Source organism: Dipodomys spectabilis, unplaced genomic scaffold, assembly GCF_019054845.1.
Source record: "Dipodomys spectabilis isolate Male_0828 unplaced genomic scaffold, ASM1905484v1 ptg000023l, whole genome shotgun sequence".
NCBI classification, from domain to species: Eukaryota; Metazoa; Chordata; class Mammalia; order Rodentia; family Heteromyidae; genus Dipodomys; species Dipodomys spectabilis.
The window spans coordinates 6,770,876-6,783,765 of NW_024870700.1; the positions used below are offsets into that span (position 1 = coordinate 6,770,876).

The following is a 12,890-nucleotide window of genomic DNA, read 5'->3' on the forward strand; positions in this document are numbered from 1 at the left end:
CTCAAAAAGCAAAGGACTTCCACTCATTTTGTCATATCATTGCTAAATGGCTCCATGCTCTTGATCACAAATATGGGGTGTGTGTGTGTGTGTGTGTGTGTGTGTGTGTGTGTGTGTGTGTGTGTGTGTGTGTGTGTGTGTGAAACTGAGGGAAGCTAGGAGGAGGACACAGAATCAGAGGGAAACAGGAAAACATACAGCAGGGGGCCCATCAGCTGCACTGGATATAGATGAAAATGAACTAAACAACTCAAAGGCAGCGATGGAAGGGAGGGAATGAGAGGGAAAGAGGGAACAGCTTACACTAAGCAAAAGGAAAGAAATGTAAATATCACCTGACATTGCCCCATTTGTTAGGAAATGGAAAGACTTGAAAAACATTAAGTGAAGTAAGCCAGGCCCAAAGAAACATCGGTCCTATGGTTTCTCTTATTTGCAATAACTAGTAAATGTCTGAGACAAGCAGAAACGGTCAGATAAGTTGATGGCAGATGAAATGAACCCCAAGATAAGGATCCAAATGTTTTTTTTTTCTTTTTTTTTTTATTGTGAAAATACTGTACAGAGAAGTTACAATTACATGGGCAAGATAATGAGTGCATTTCTTATCAAGCATTGTAGCCTCCTCCTTTGTTTCCCCTTCCCATCCTCCCCCCACCCCCCCCCACCCAATTCTCCCCGCCCCCCCCCCCCCTGCACAAAAGTTGTAAAGTTCGTTTTTGACATAACGACTTGTACATCTCATTGTTGCAACGGGTCCACCTGTATCCCTATTTAAACGATTTGTTTTCCCCCTTCCCTTCCACAAATTATACCGACATCAAATACAGTGAAAGCAGGGGTTATACTGTGGGGGAGGGACATACAAAGCAACAAAGAAATCGTCTTATAAATGTGTTAGAAACAATTGCATGAAAGAAAAAAAAACATTTGATTACATATCTTAGGATTCATTTCCCTAACATCACCTTATCTGACCTTTTCTGCTTGACTCAGACATATACTAGATATTGCAAATAAGGGAAACCATGGGACCTATGTTTCTTTGGGCTTGGCTTACTTCACTTAATAGAATTTTTCCAAGCCTTTCCATTTCCTAACAAATGCGGCAATGTCATTCTTTCTGATGGAGGAATAGAATTCCATTGTGTATATATACCACATTTTCTTGATCCATTCATCTACTGAGGGGCATCTGGGTTGGTTCCATATCTTAGCTATGGTAAATAATGCTGCAACAAACATAGTCGTGCTGGTAGCTTTAGTGTGGTCTTGTTTGTAAACATTTGGGTAAATGACCAAAAGTGGGATTGCTGGGTGATAGGGGAGCTCTATGTGGAGTCTTTTGAGGAACCTCCATACTACTTTCCAAAGTGGTTGAACGAGTTTACACTCCCACCAGCAATGAAGTAAGGTTCCCTTCTTTCCACATCCCTTCCAGCATCTGTTGATATTAGAGTTCTTGATTTTAGCCATTCTAACTGGAGTGAGGTGGTATCTCAATGTTGTTTTGATTTGCATTTCTTTTATGGCTTGTTTTTTTTCTTTCTTGCGATTGTTTCTAACATATTTATAAGATGATTTCTTTGTTGCTTTGTATGTCCCTCCCCCACGGTATAAACCCTGGTTTCACTGTATTTGATGTTGGTATAATTTGTGGAGGGGAAGGGAAAAAACAAATTGTTTAAATAGGATACAGGTGGATCCATTGCAACAATGAGATGTACAAGATGTTATGTCAAAAAATGAACTTTACAATTTTGGGGGGGGGGTGGGGACAAAGGAAGAGGCAACAATGCTTGATAAGAAATGTACTCATTACCTTGCCCATGTAACTGTAACCCCTCTGTACAGTACTTTCACAATATAAATAAATATCACCTGATGTGGAAGAAATAACTGTATTGTCAAAGCTCATAGAATTCACATGATAATGACAGTTTGCCTTGTGAAGGTAAAAATGTGTGAGTTTAAGTATTACTATTCTGCAATATTGTGAAATACGTGAACTTTATGTAATCACCTAATCTCAATTAAAAAAATAATATCACACCTTAGTATATTTATCTTTATAACCTACCATAGTCTTTCTTTTTTTTACTTAGAAAACCCATTTCAGTACAGAAATAGAATTTCCTGAAAATTATGGAAGAACATTCTTGGTCAACAAGAGAAGGAAGGAGCAGGAAAACAGGATTGAGGTAAGGCAAAGGTGAAATGCAGTCCACTAAATCCTAAGATACTGTAGGTACTCAGAGCTAACTTAAGTAGTTATATTGGTTGTTTGCAGACTTGGTGACTCTTTGTCCCTTTCAAAACAAAAAGCATCTGATGTAATCAACATTCCAGTAAGTGCACTGGTGTTCTCTGGGGATAGTGCTCTATTAAGAGCTTAACAATATTCTCTGCTCCTGATGGATTGGACATTTGAAAGTAGCAGCAGGAGTAGATATATCAACCTTGCAAACACTTGATAAGCATCTTCTTGTAAACACTTTAATACACATGCTCAGAAAGTCCTGGCATCCGGTTCCAAATTAGCTGATAGAGACAAATTGTTCTGATAAGAAAAAAAGCAGGAAGAATATTAAATGCCCAAAGAAAAGATCAAGCCAAGGAGCTCGAAAATGATCCAGCAGTAATGTTTAAGATGGAATGATTTTCAGTATATAGAACAAACCTTTATTCAGTAGCTCCTGAAAAAACAATTAATATATTTATTCCTTAATAAATAGTGTGGATTAGGGTATATGTTTTTGTAGAATGACAATATTTTTTGCTGCTTTGAGGCTGGCTGTAACAACAGAAATACAAATTATTTACCACAGAGTAGATTTTACCAAAGAGAGCATGTCACTGTTTCATAGGGTATTATTGATCAACATTAACTTCTTAGCTTTTTTTGTTCAAGGAAGGGTAGATGGAATTGGCAGAAGTGGTCATTTCAGGTAGTGGATAAGTTCATGGAGGAGAAAACAAAGAAAGATGAAGTGGTAAAGGAAATTGACCGTGTGCATCATAAAAAGTGGTAGAAGGACAAGAAATCAGATAAGTCAAAGCTTGACTACAACATACCTTACAATAACATGTAGAGGACAGGGTTTTATCCTAGGGATGGTGAAAAAATAATTGGAGCATTTAAAGTAGAGAGATATTGGAGTAGTTAAGCTAAGAAAAGTTCACAGAGTCCTTTGTAAGAGAAAGTAATCTTCCAGGCACTGGGAAGGATATATAGAAAAGTCCAGTATTACAATCAGTTGGGGCATATAAATTAGTACTGTTATTATGAGAGATAGTTTGGAGGTTCATCACAAAATTAAGCCAGATGCTTGTGGCTCATGCTTCTGTAATTTTAACTACTCAGGAGTTGGAAACCAGGAGGATCTCAGTTTGAAGCCAGCCCAGGTAGAAAAGGTTCTGAGACTCCATTTCCTATTAACTATCAAAATGCTGGGGTAGAGGTGTGGCTCAAGTGGTGGAGCACCAGGTTTGAGGAAGCGAGCCAAAAGAGAGTGTGAGGCACTGAGATCAAGCCTCAGTACCACTATGTGCATACACACACACACACACACACACACACACACACACACTAAATTAAACAACTGAATGAGTCAAGAATTCTTAAGTTTGAGTATAAATCTACAGTAAATCAAATCTGAATCTGAGTCTGGAGGAAATTTCTGTGTTCACATGCATTATAGCATTATTCACAATACTTGACATAGGAACTTAGTTTATGTATTCACTAAGAGATGGAATGATAAGAAAAATGTGGTAAGTGTGTTCCATGAAATATTATCCAGCCTTTTTCTCTGGTGTTGTAGTTTACTGTCTTTTAGAAAGAAGAGAATTGAAGCTGAGCACTGTGATGGCTTGCTGCAGCTTCTGCTACTCCAGTAACTGAGGAGGAAGGACAACTTCAACTCAGGTATTAATGACTAGCCTGAGCAACAATGTCTTTCTAAATAAGTTAGTAAATTAACCATGTGTAAGAAGATACATGCTGCATAATCAGATTCACACATGGGACATAAAAGAATTAAGATCATGAAAGCAGAGAGTAGAATGATGGTCTGGGGGTGGCTGGGTTGGAAGAATAGGGTAATATGGGTCACAGGGTACAAAGAGCCAGTGTACAGTGAATAATTCCCAAAGTGTGCAGCGTGGTGATGATAGTTAATTAGACAGCATTTCGCTAAGAGACCATTAAATGTTTATAATGCAATGGTAACTGTGTCAGGTAATTGATACATAACTACTTTGATTTTGAAAAGCATATTACAGATTGTACTCCTCAGAGTACAACTGGGTCTCAATAATGCTAGTATTTTCAATGGAAATAATGTGTAGTTTGATAAGATCTAGATTATAGAAATTGATTTGGTGTGTACTAAAAGAAGGAAAGAGAAGATGGGTAGCCTATAATTCTGGCTTGACAATGAACTGAGATCAGGTGCTACTCATTGTAATGAAAAATTAAGATGCCTACCAGAATCACTACAAAGGAATAGGCTGGTATTGCATTTAAGTTTATAGCTTTTGCAGGGTATCCACTAGCAGACGTGGAATGAGGGGCTGGGATTGTGAATGTAAGCTTAGGAAATCTAGATCTTGTAACCACATTATAATTTTTTTCTTTTGATTTATAATAACTATTTAATTTGTTGTAATACTGGTTTTTAATTTTTATTATTATTAGCTGAATACTTGGATTGATATGTAAAAAAAAATTACCCGTGCCTATGTCTTCCAGAGTTTTCCTGTAGCCATTTCAGGTATAAGGTCTTACATTAAGATTATTTGTTCATTTGGAGTTCATTTTTGTTCAATATAGGCATCTAACTTCCATTTTCATCATATAGATAAAAGTTTTTCCAGCCCCATTTGTTGAAGATACTATTTCTCCAATGTATGTTTTTGACAACCCAATTTTGTCAAACACCAGATGGTTGTAGTTGTATGATTTTGTTTTTGAATCTTTTATTCTATTCACTGTATTTATGCCTGTTTGTTTCCCAGTACCATGTTGTCTATATCTCTGATATAATTTGAAGTCTGATATTTTGATGCCTCTGACATTGCTCTTTTTTGAATTATCTCGGTTATTCAGGGTCTTTCATGATTCTAAATGGATATTGGCTTTATCTTATTTCCTATTTCTAAGAAGAATCATGTGAGATTTTTGAAGAACATTGTTTTTAGTCCCTCCATATACTGTAGATTGCTTTTGATAAAAGTTATTTTTACAGTATTACCTCTGCTAATCCATGAACATAGGAGATCCTTCTATTTTCTGGACTCTTCTTTACTTTCTTAAAGATTTATAAATTTTCATAATGAAGGTCTTCACCTACTTGCTTAATTTATACCAAGATATTGTTTTGAGGCTATAGTAATTGAAAGTGAATTTCTTATTTTGCTCTCATGCTATTATTCATTGTAGGTATGTAGAAAGCCTTGATTTTTGTAGGTTTATTTATATATCTTGCTACATTTAAAATTATGTATCAGTTCCAGTAGATTTTGGGTGAAATCTTTATAATCTTTTCTGTATAGAATCATGTATCTGTAGAAATAAGGTTTCTTCCTTTCCTATTTAAATACCTTTTATTTCCTTCTCTTGTGTCTCTGGTTAGAAGTTCTATCCCTATATTAAGAGGGTGAAGAATGTACACCCTTGTCTCAACCTTTACTTTAGAGAAAATGATTTCAGTTTTTCCTCTGTTGTGTGCTGTATTAACATGTAATTGACTTATGTATATTGAACTGTTCTTGCATCTCTGGAATGAAACTAACTTGATTATAGTGTATTATCATTTTAGCTTGCTGTTGAATTCAATTGGCAAGTTTTTTTAAAGTTTTTTATTTATTTGAGGATATTTGCATCTATGTTCATTTCATTTTGTACAATTGAAACCCCATACCCAATTGAACTATATCTCCTTGCTATAGTTTGAATATTTTTTTAATGTGCCCTGCATAGGTTTGTACTGGAAGGTTGGATCATAATGTTTCAGTGTTGTGATATTAAAAGCTATATGTGCTGAGCCAGGAATAAATAAATTAAATTATGGGCACAATGCTCTGAGAAAAAATGATTATTCATGGTCTTATGGAATGGGTTCTTGCAAGAACCTGTTATTATAAAGCATGACCACCACACTTCTGTATGTAGATGGTTCATTTTCAGTTTGTTTTCTGTTGCAATGAAGCCAAGAGGGCTTATCCAGATTGTTTTTAATCCTTCCACCAAATTTCCCCTATGTTAAATAACATGCCTCATTTTAGCCAAGCACCAGTGGCTCATTCCTATAATTCTAGCTACCAGGAAGCTGAGATGTGGAGGATAGCAGTTCAAAAACAGCCAGGTAGATGATCCTCAATCTCCAACTGACTAGCAAAAAAGATGAACTAGACACATGGCTCAAGTAGTAGAGCATCAGCTTTGAGCAAATAAACTGAGTAAAGCATGAGGCCCCTGTGTTCAAATAATGGCAAAAGTATCATCATCATCATCGTCATCATTTTAATAAATAATTAAGTTCCCCATCCCAGGTATTCTGTGATAGCAATGGGTAAAAAGAGAGTTCTTCCTTGTTCAGTCCTTGGCAACTGTCACTCTATTACCTCTCTGTTATATGAGCTAGAAAATAGGAAATCTATTGAGTTTATCTTATTTCATTTAACTTCACTCATTCACCATGCAATCTTCAGTTATATTCACTATTACATAATCCCTAAATACTCAGTTTATTTGTTTATATTTTATTTACAAACAGAAAAGGATAAATACTAGACTAGAGTGCAAGCCAATTGGTAGAAGCTTTGTTAGCGAGAACCCTGAATTCCAGTGATAATTCTGAGGTCTCTGAATGTTCATACATGTGCTGTATCAGTAAAGGCTGTTCTTCATGGAAGGCTGTGATGCTGTGGTTCTGCAGAAGAAAGAAAAAGTAGCAAGTGAAGCTCATTTCCCAGGAAGGCCCGCCTATCGCTCATCTGTATCAGTTCTCTCTCTTGTTCTTAGATCTTGGAGGAAATGGTACCACTACAGGTGATCTTTGTAAATCCTGACGTATCATTTCTCTTTCCAAGGACACTTAAAAGGTTTTCTTTTCCCTGTGGATATCAGTTATAAAGCATTTGCAATTAGATCACCAATTCTCTGATTCTCTTTCTGCCATTTTCCCCCACATTCTCCTCTAGTCACATGGTCCCTGACCAGTTCTTAAGCATATTTAACACATTTATGCAACAAAATATTTGCCTCTACTGTAGCCTCAGATGTGACACTTTTCTGCACAAGAAGCACCAAGTTTACTCCCACCTGTCAGTTCATAATTCTGATTTCATCATTTCAAAGAAGTCTTTCCTAAATAATGTTTCTACAGCAGTCCAATACACATCATTTCATGTTCCCTCTTTCCTCCTTTATTTTTGTATTAACTCATCACTCTATGACCAATGATAGTTTCCATATCTATGTTCAGATCTGTCTCTACACATTAGAATATAAACTTGGTTCACTGATATGTTCTCAGCATCTAGACTAGAACCTAGTATATAGTAATTGTTGATAGATGCCAGTGAAGTAAAAAAAAAAAAAGAGTGTTCCAGTTGATTTTTTTGGATAAATTAGGCACTGACGCTGGTTTGACTGGCACTTTACAATTGGAGACTCAAAAAGCAAGGATGAGAGATAACTTTGGTATATAGTTACAGAGTTGAAATAAACTTTGGAATAAAATATAACTTAAATCATGTTTTTGAAAATGAACTTAATACCACAAAATAGTCAGAGATAAAGCTCTTATGAGTGAATAATCATTGTGTCTAAACTTAAACTACCCATTCTACAATACTTTAATCAAAAATATTTAAGGTTTAACAAGGAGCTTCCATGAGTTTCTGAGTAGTAATGGCAGGTCTGAAATTAAATTCTGAATGGTCTGTCAGCTACACTCTTAAGAAAAGTGTGAGAACAATAAGCCAAAGAATCCAGATGCACAGAGCTGGAGAATCAGAAATACAGAATAAGAAATGGTAGATATATGAACATTACCAATCACCAAACTGTATCACCAAAGATAATTAATTTGATTATACAAATAATCAATTCCTTTGATAATTTTGTATTATTACCAATATTATTATACTCCTATTTAATTTAGCTTCCAATAACTACTCTTGGTACTTACTGTTTTCAGTTCCCAGGAAATAGGTAGAAATCTCTTGTTAGTGTTATTCGTTCAATAGAGGGCAACTGGGCTTTAGTAGTTGGGTTTTCAAATGATTGTTGGACCTAGAACCAAACACTGCTTTAGATAAGATAAGCTGTATAAACTTGTAGAAACCTTTTGCACTATATGCTAGATAATTCTGGGAGACCTCTACTCAATGTCTTAGCTTTCATGCCCTGTGTAACTTTGTATACTTCAAGAACAATCATTTATTCCTCATCTAGACCATCATTTTCTCCTTGTTCTGTTTTGTAATTACAGACATGATAATCGATCATCCATTGGAGCTGGGCATGATTCAAACCCGTTCACTTGAAAAGTAGAGATTGAATACAGTCTAGGGAAAAAAGTTCTCAAGACTCCCTATCAACCAAAGTTAATTGTTGTGGAACATGTCTGTTAACCTTGGTATATGGGAAGCTCAAATAGGATTATAGACTAGGCCAGCACAGGCATAAAGTGAGATTGTTCCTCGAAAATAACCAAGACAAAAAGGGCTAGTAAGAGTATGTGTTTAGCAAACATGAAGCCCTGTTTTCAACCCCCAGTAACAAGAGGGAATAAGAATTATATTTGGAGGAATTATTACATTTAAGCCTTACTTGTTCTGCTTGAGCTTCCATGGTGGCATTTTGACCTGTTTTTGTTTTGTTTTGTTTTGTTTTTACTAGATTTTAAACTCCTGAATGAAAATAATCAGGTACTATTTCACTTTTTCTTTTTGACAAAGTTTGTTAATTTCATATGAAAGGTGAATAATGATAAATACTTTCTTAAGAACAAAATGTATAACTAGAAAATTAAAGAAATTACCTTTCGAAATATTTGCACTATGTGACAGGAGCAGGAATATTTCTGGAAGCATCGGATGAGCTGAGTGATGAATGGGGAGCCGTTCATGGGATCTCTATAGGACAAGTTATCTATGAAGAAAGAAGTTTTATGCCTTGGTCAGTTATCTTTCACTAATTGCTTTATTGTATTTTACTTATTTTTGAAAAATAAACGGTACAGAAAATTCTTTATATATTTAGAGGAAGTATACAACTGTACATTGTCTCATTTTCTAAATATGCAACAACAAATTGGAAGATATTGCACTAAAGAGTAAGCTAATTAGAGTTGCGGGTGCTGGCATGATGATGGCACTGTGATTCTTGGAGCCATCTACAATGTTCCTTCCACTCACTTCTCTAGCACTGAAGGTAGAGAAGAAACTCTCCAAGTTGACATAATAAGTACATGACGAAACATGACCACCTGGCTCCAAGATCATTCTCAAATTAAACTGTTCTGTGTTTCACAATATGATAAGCAAAATTGGCAAGAAGAACCAAATTTATAGTTACATAAGACTGAGAACTCTCAAGGATCTCATATAGAATGTAGTAATAACAGCTAATAACACTGTATCTTAGGCTTAAAATGTACTGAGAAGAGAGATTTTATGTAGACAAAGAGAATGTTTGTTAACGAGAGGTATATATTCAGGGCATAAATTCTGCTATTGTTTTTCTAATAATTGTCTCCAACCACATTTGATTGGATACATAAAATTAGTAGAAAATTTTATTTTCATATTACTTCTTTAAAACGATTTATCAATAAGAATGGATAATTTGAAAATGAGAAAAAAAAAGTAACACAACTTAATCTGATTACCTAGATGTAAAATACTAAGTTATTGGAGTTAAGAAGTCTCATCATGTCTTGTCCTTATTCTTTTAAAAGGGTGTTCTCATCCTTATGGGGTCATGAAGTTGCACAACTGTAGGTAGAATCGGAAAGGAAGTATGGAGAGAATGCAATTGGGCTTGCATTCCATTACATCTCTACTCAATCAAATACCTTAAATATATTCAATATGAAGCAGAATCAGTTGTTTAAGTGGTGTTTAAAATGGGATATTCCTTCTTTTAGTTGCTTTAATAATTTCCTATGACTATGAATATAAAGTGCAGCACTTCTATTCAAAGCACAATTTTTAAGGTGGCTATGTCTCTGTCCCCAAATCATAACATTATTTATTTGAAATGCATTGACAGCAATCAAAATTACTCTCAGACCATTGCTGAACAGGTCTCATATCTTATTTCTTGGAATCATTGAAAGGTAACCTTAGTGTAGAGGTGGAAAACACATACTTGGCGTTGAAGAGAAGAAAACAATGAAGTCCTTCTCCCTGTGTCTCAGGGAAACAGCATCTTCCTCCAGGTTCTGTGACAGGGAAGAGTTGTCTGCCAGGGCTGCTGGTGAATCTCTGAGCCACACTCCTCCACTGTTTCCTAGAGACAACAATTTTCTACACTGACTCTCCTTCCATATGGATATCACAGTTGCCCACCTAACTCATTGTTAATGTTAATTTTAACTAGTCACACACACAGACACACACACACACACACACACACACACACACACACACACACACACACACACTTTTCCTTTCTTTTCTAATGTTATTGAGTAGTGAACCAAGAAATAGATTGAATCATATTCAAATAATGACACTGTCACAACTCACAGAAGAACCACCTATTTACTTAGAATAAGAAAACAATTATTCCACGATATACATTTTCCATATATAGTGAGTCTGTAAGGTAGGTCTGCTTTAGTGTTATGAGGAACCTCCATACTAATTTCTTTTTTTTTTTAATTGAGAAAATACTGTACAGAGGGGTTACAATTACATGGGCAACATAATGAGTACATTTCTTATCAAGCATTGTAGCCTCCTCCTTTGTTTCCCCTTCCCATCCCATCCTCACTCCTACCCATCCACCCAACCCTCCTCCTCCGCCCCCACCAAAGTTGTGAAGTTCATTTTCAACATAACGACTTATATGTCTCATTGTTGCAATGGGTCTACCTATATCCTTATTTAAACACTTTGTTTATTTCCCTTTCCCTCCACAAATTATAACAACATCAAATACAGTGAAAGCAGGGTTTATACTGTGGGGGAGGGATATACAAAGCAACAAAGAAATAATCTTATAAATATGTTAGAAATAATCGCATGAAAGAAAAAAATTTGAATACATATCTTAGGGTTCATTTCCTTAACATCAACTTATCTGACCTATTCTGCTTGACTCAGACATATAAGGGAAACCATGAGACCTATGTTTCTTTGGGCCTGGCTTACTTCACTTAATATAATTTTTTCCAAGTCTTTCCATTTCCTAACAAATGGGCAATGTCATTCTTCCTGATGGAGGCATAGAATTCCATTGGGTATGTATACCACATGTTCTTGATCCATTTATCTGCTGAGGGGCATCTGGGTTGGTTCCATATCTTAGCTATGGTAAATAAGGCTGAAATAAACATAGTTGTGCTGGTAGCTTTAGTGTGGTCTTGTTTGTGAACATTTGGGTAAATGCCCAAAAGTGGGATTGCTGGATTACTTTCCAAAGTGGATGAACAAGTTTACACTCCCACCAACAATGAGGTAAGGTTCCCTTCTGTCCACATCCCCTCCAGCATCTGTTGTTATTAAGTTCTTGATTATAGCCATTCTAACTGGGGTGAGGTGGTATCTCAATGTTGTTTTGATTTGCATTTCTTTTATGGCTGAGATGTTGAACATTTCTTCATGTGTCTATTGGCCATCATTCTTTCCTCTGCAGAGAAGTTTCTCTTTAAGTCTTTATCTCATTTATTTATTGGGCAGTTGTTTCTTTGAGGATTTGTTGTTGGGGGATTTAATTTTTTGAATTCCAGGTATATTTTAGATATGAGACCCTTGTCTGTTGTATGGCTAGTGAAGATCTTCTCCTAATCCATGGGCTTTCTATTGATCTTGCCAGCTATGTCCTTTGCCATGCAGAAGCTCTGCAATTTCATGCAATCCCACTTGTCCAACCTTTCTTTGATTTGTTGTGGGTCTCTATTAAGAAAATTTTGGTCTGTGCCAAGGAGACCTAGGGTTTCTCCTATTCCTTTCTGTAATGTTTTCAGAGTGTCTGCATTGACTCTGAGGTCTTTGATCCATTTGGAGTTGATTCTGGTGCAGGGTGATATATAAGGATCTAGCTTTAGTTTTCTACAAGTAGTTAACCAATTTTGCCAGCACCATTTACTGAAGAGGCTGTCTTTCTTCCATTCTATTGTTTTAGCTCCCTTATCGAAGATTATATGGCTATATGTCTGTAGGTTCATTTCTGGGTTTTCAGTTCCATTCCATTGGTCCTGAGGTCTGTTCTTGTGCCAGTACCAAGCTGTTTTAATTACTATGTCTTTATAGTAGAGTTTGAAATTTGGTATTGATAATCCTCCAGCACTGTTCTTTCTGTTGAGGATCATTTTTGCTATTCGGGGTCTTTTATTGTTCCATATGAATTTTTGGATTGTCTCTTCTATTTTCTTGAAGAATGAGGTTGGAATAGTGATAGGTATCACATTGAATTTGTAGATAGCCTTGGGAAGTATTGCCATTTTCACGATGTTCATCTTTCCAATCCAGGAGCATGGGAGTTTTTACCACTTTCTAAGTTCTGTTTTGATTTCCTTTTCAAGTTTTTAAAGTTTTCATCATAGAGGTCCTTCACTTCTTTGGTTAAGTTAATTCCTAGGTATTTTATTTTTTGTGGGGCTATTACGAATGGAGTTGGTTTCCTAATTTCAGCCACACTTTTCTCATTG

General features: G+C 35.8%; 1 protein-coding gene across 1 annotated transcript in view; it reads right to left on the reverse strand.

Annotated features, from left to right (window-relative positions):
- Positions 1 to 6,503: 6,503 nt before the first annotated feature.
- Positions 6,504 to 12,890, reverse strand: part of LOC122104170 (caspase-1-like) — a 38,398-nt gene continuing 32,011 nt past the window's right edge. Inside the window, exons 6-9 of the mRNA XM_042674875.1 lie at positions 10,385 to 10,525; positions 9,054 to 9,163; positions 8,199 to 8,302; positions 6,504 to 6,935 (exon numbers count right to left, since the gene is read on the reverse strand). Coding sequence (XP_042530809.1) covers positions 8,204 to 8,302; positions 9,054 to 9,163; positions 10,385 to 10,525 — 350 coding nt within the window. The 3' untranslated portion in view covers positions 6,504 to 6,935; positions 8,199 to 8,203. The remainder of the gene's footprint in view (positions 6,936 to 8,198; positions 8,303 to 9,053; positions 9,164 to 10,384; positions 10,526 to 12,890) is intronic.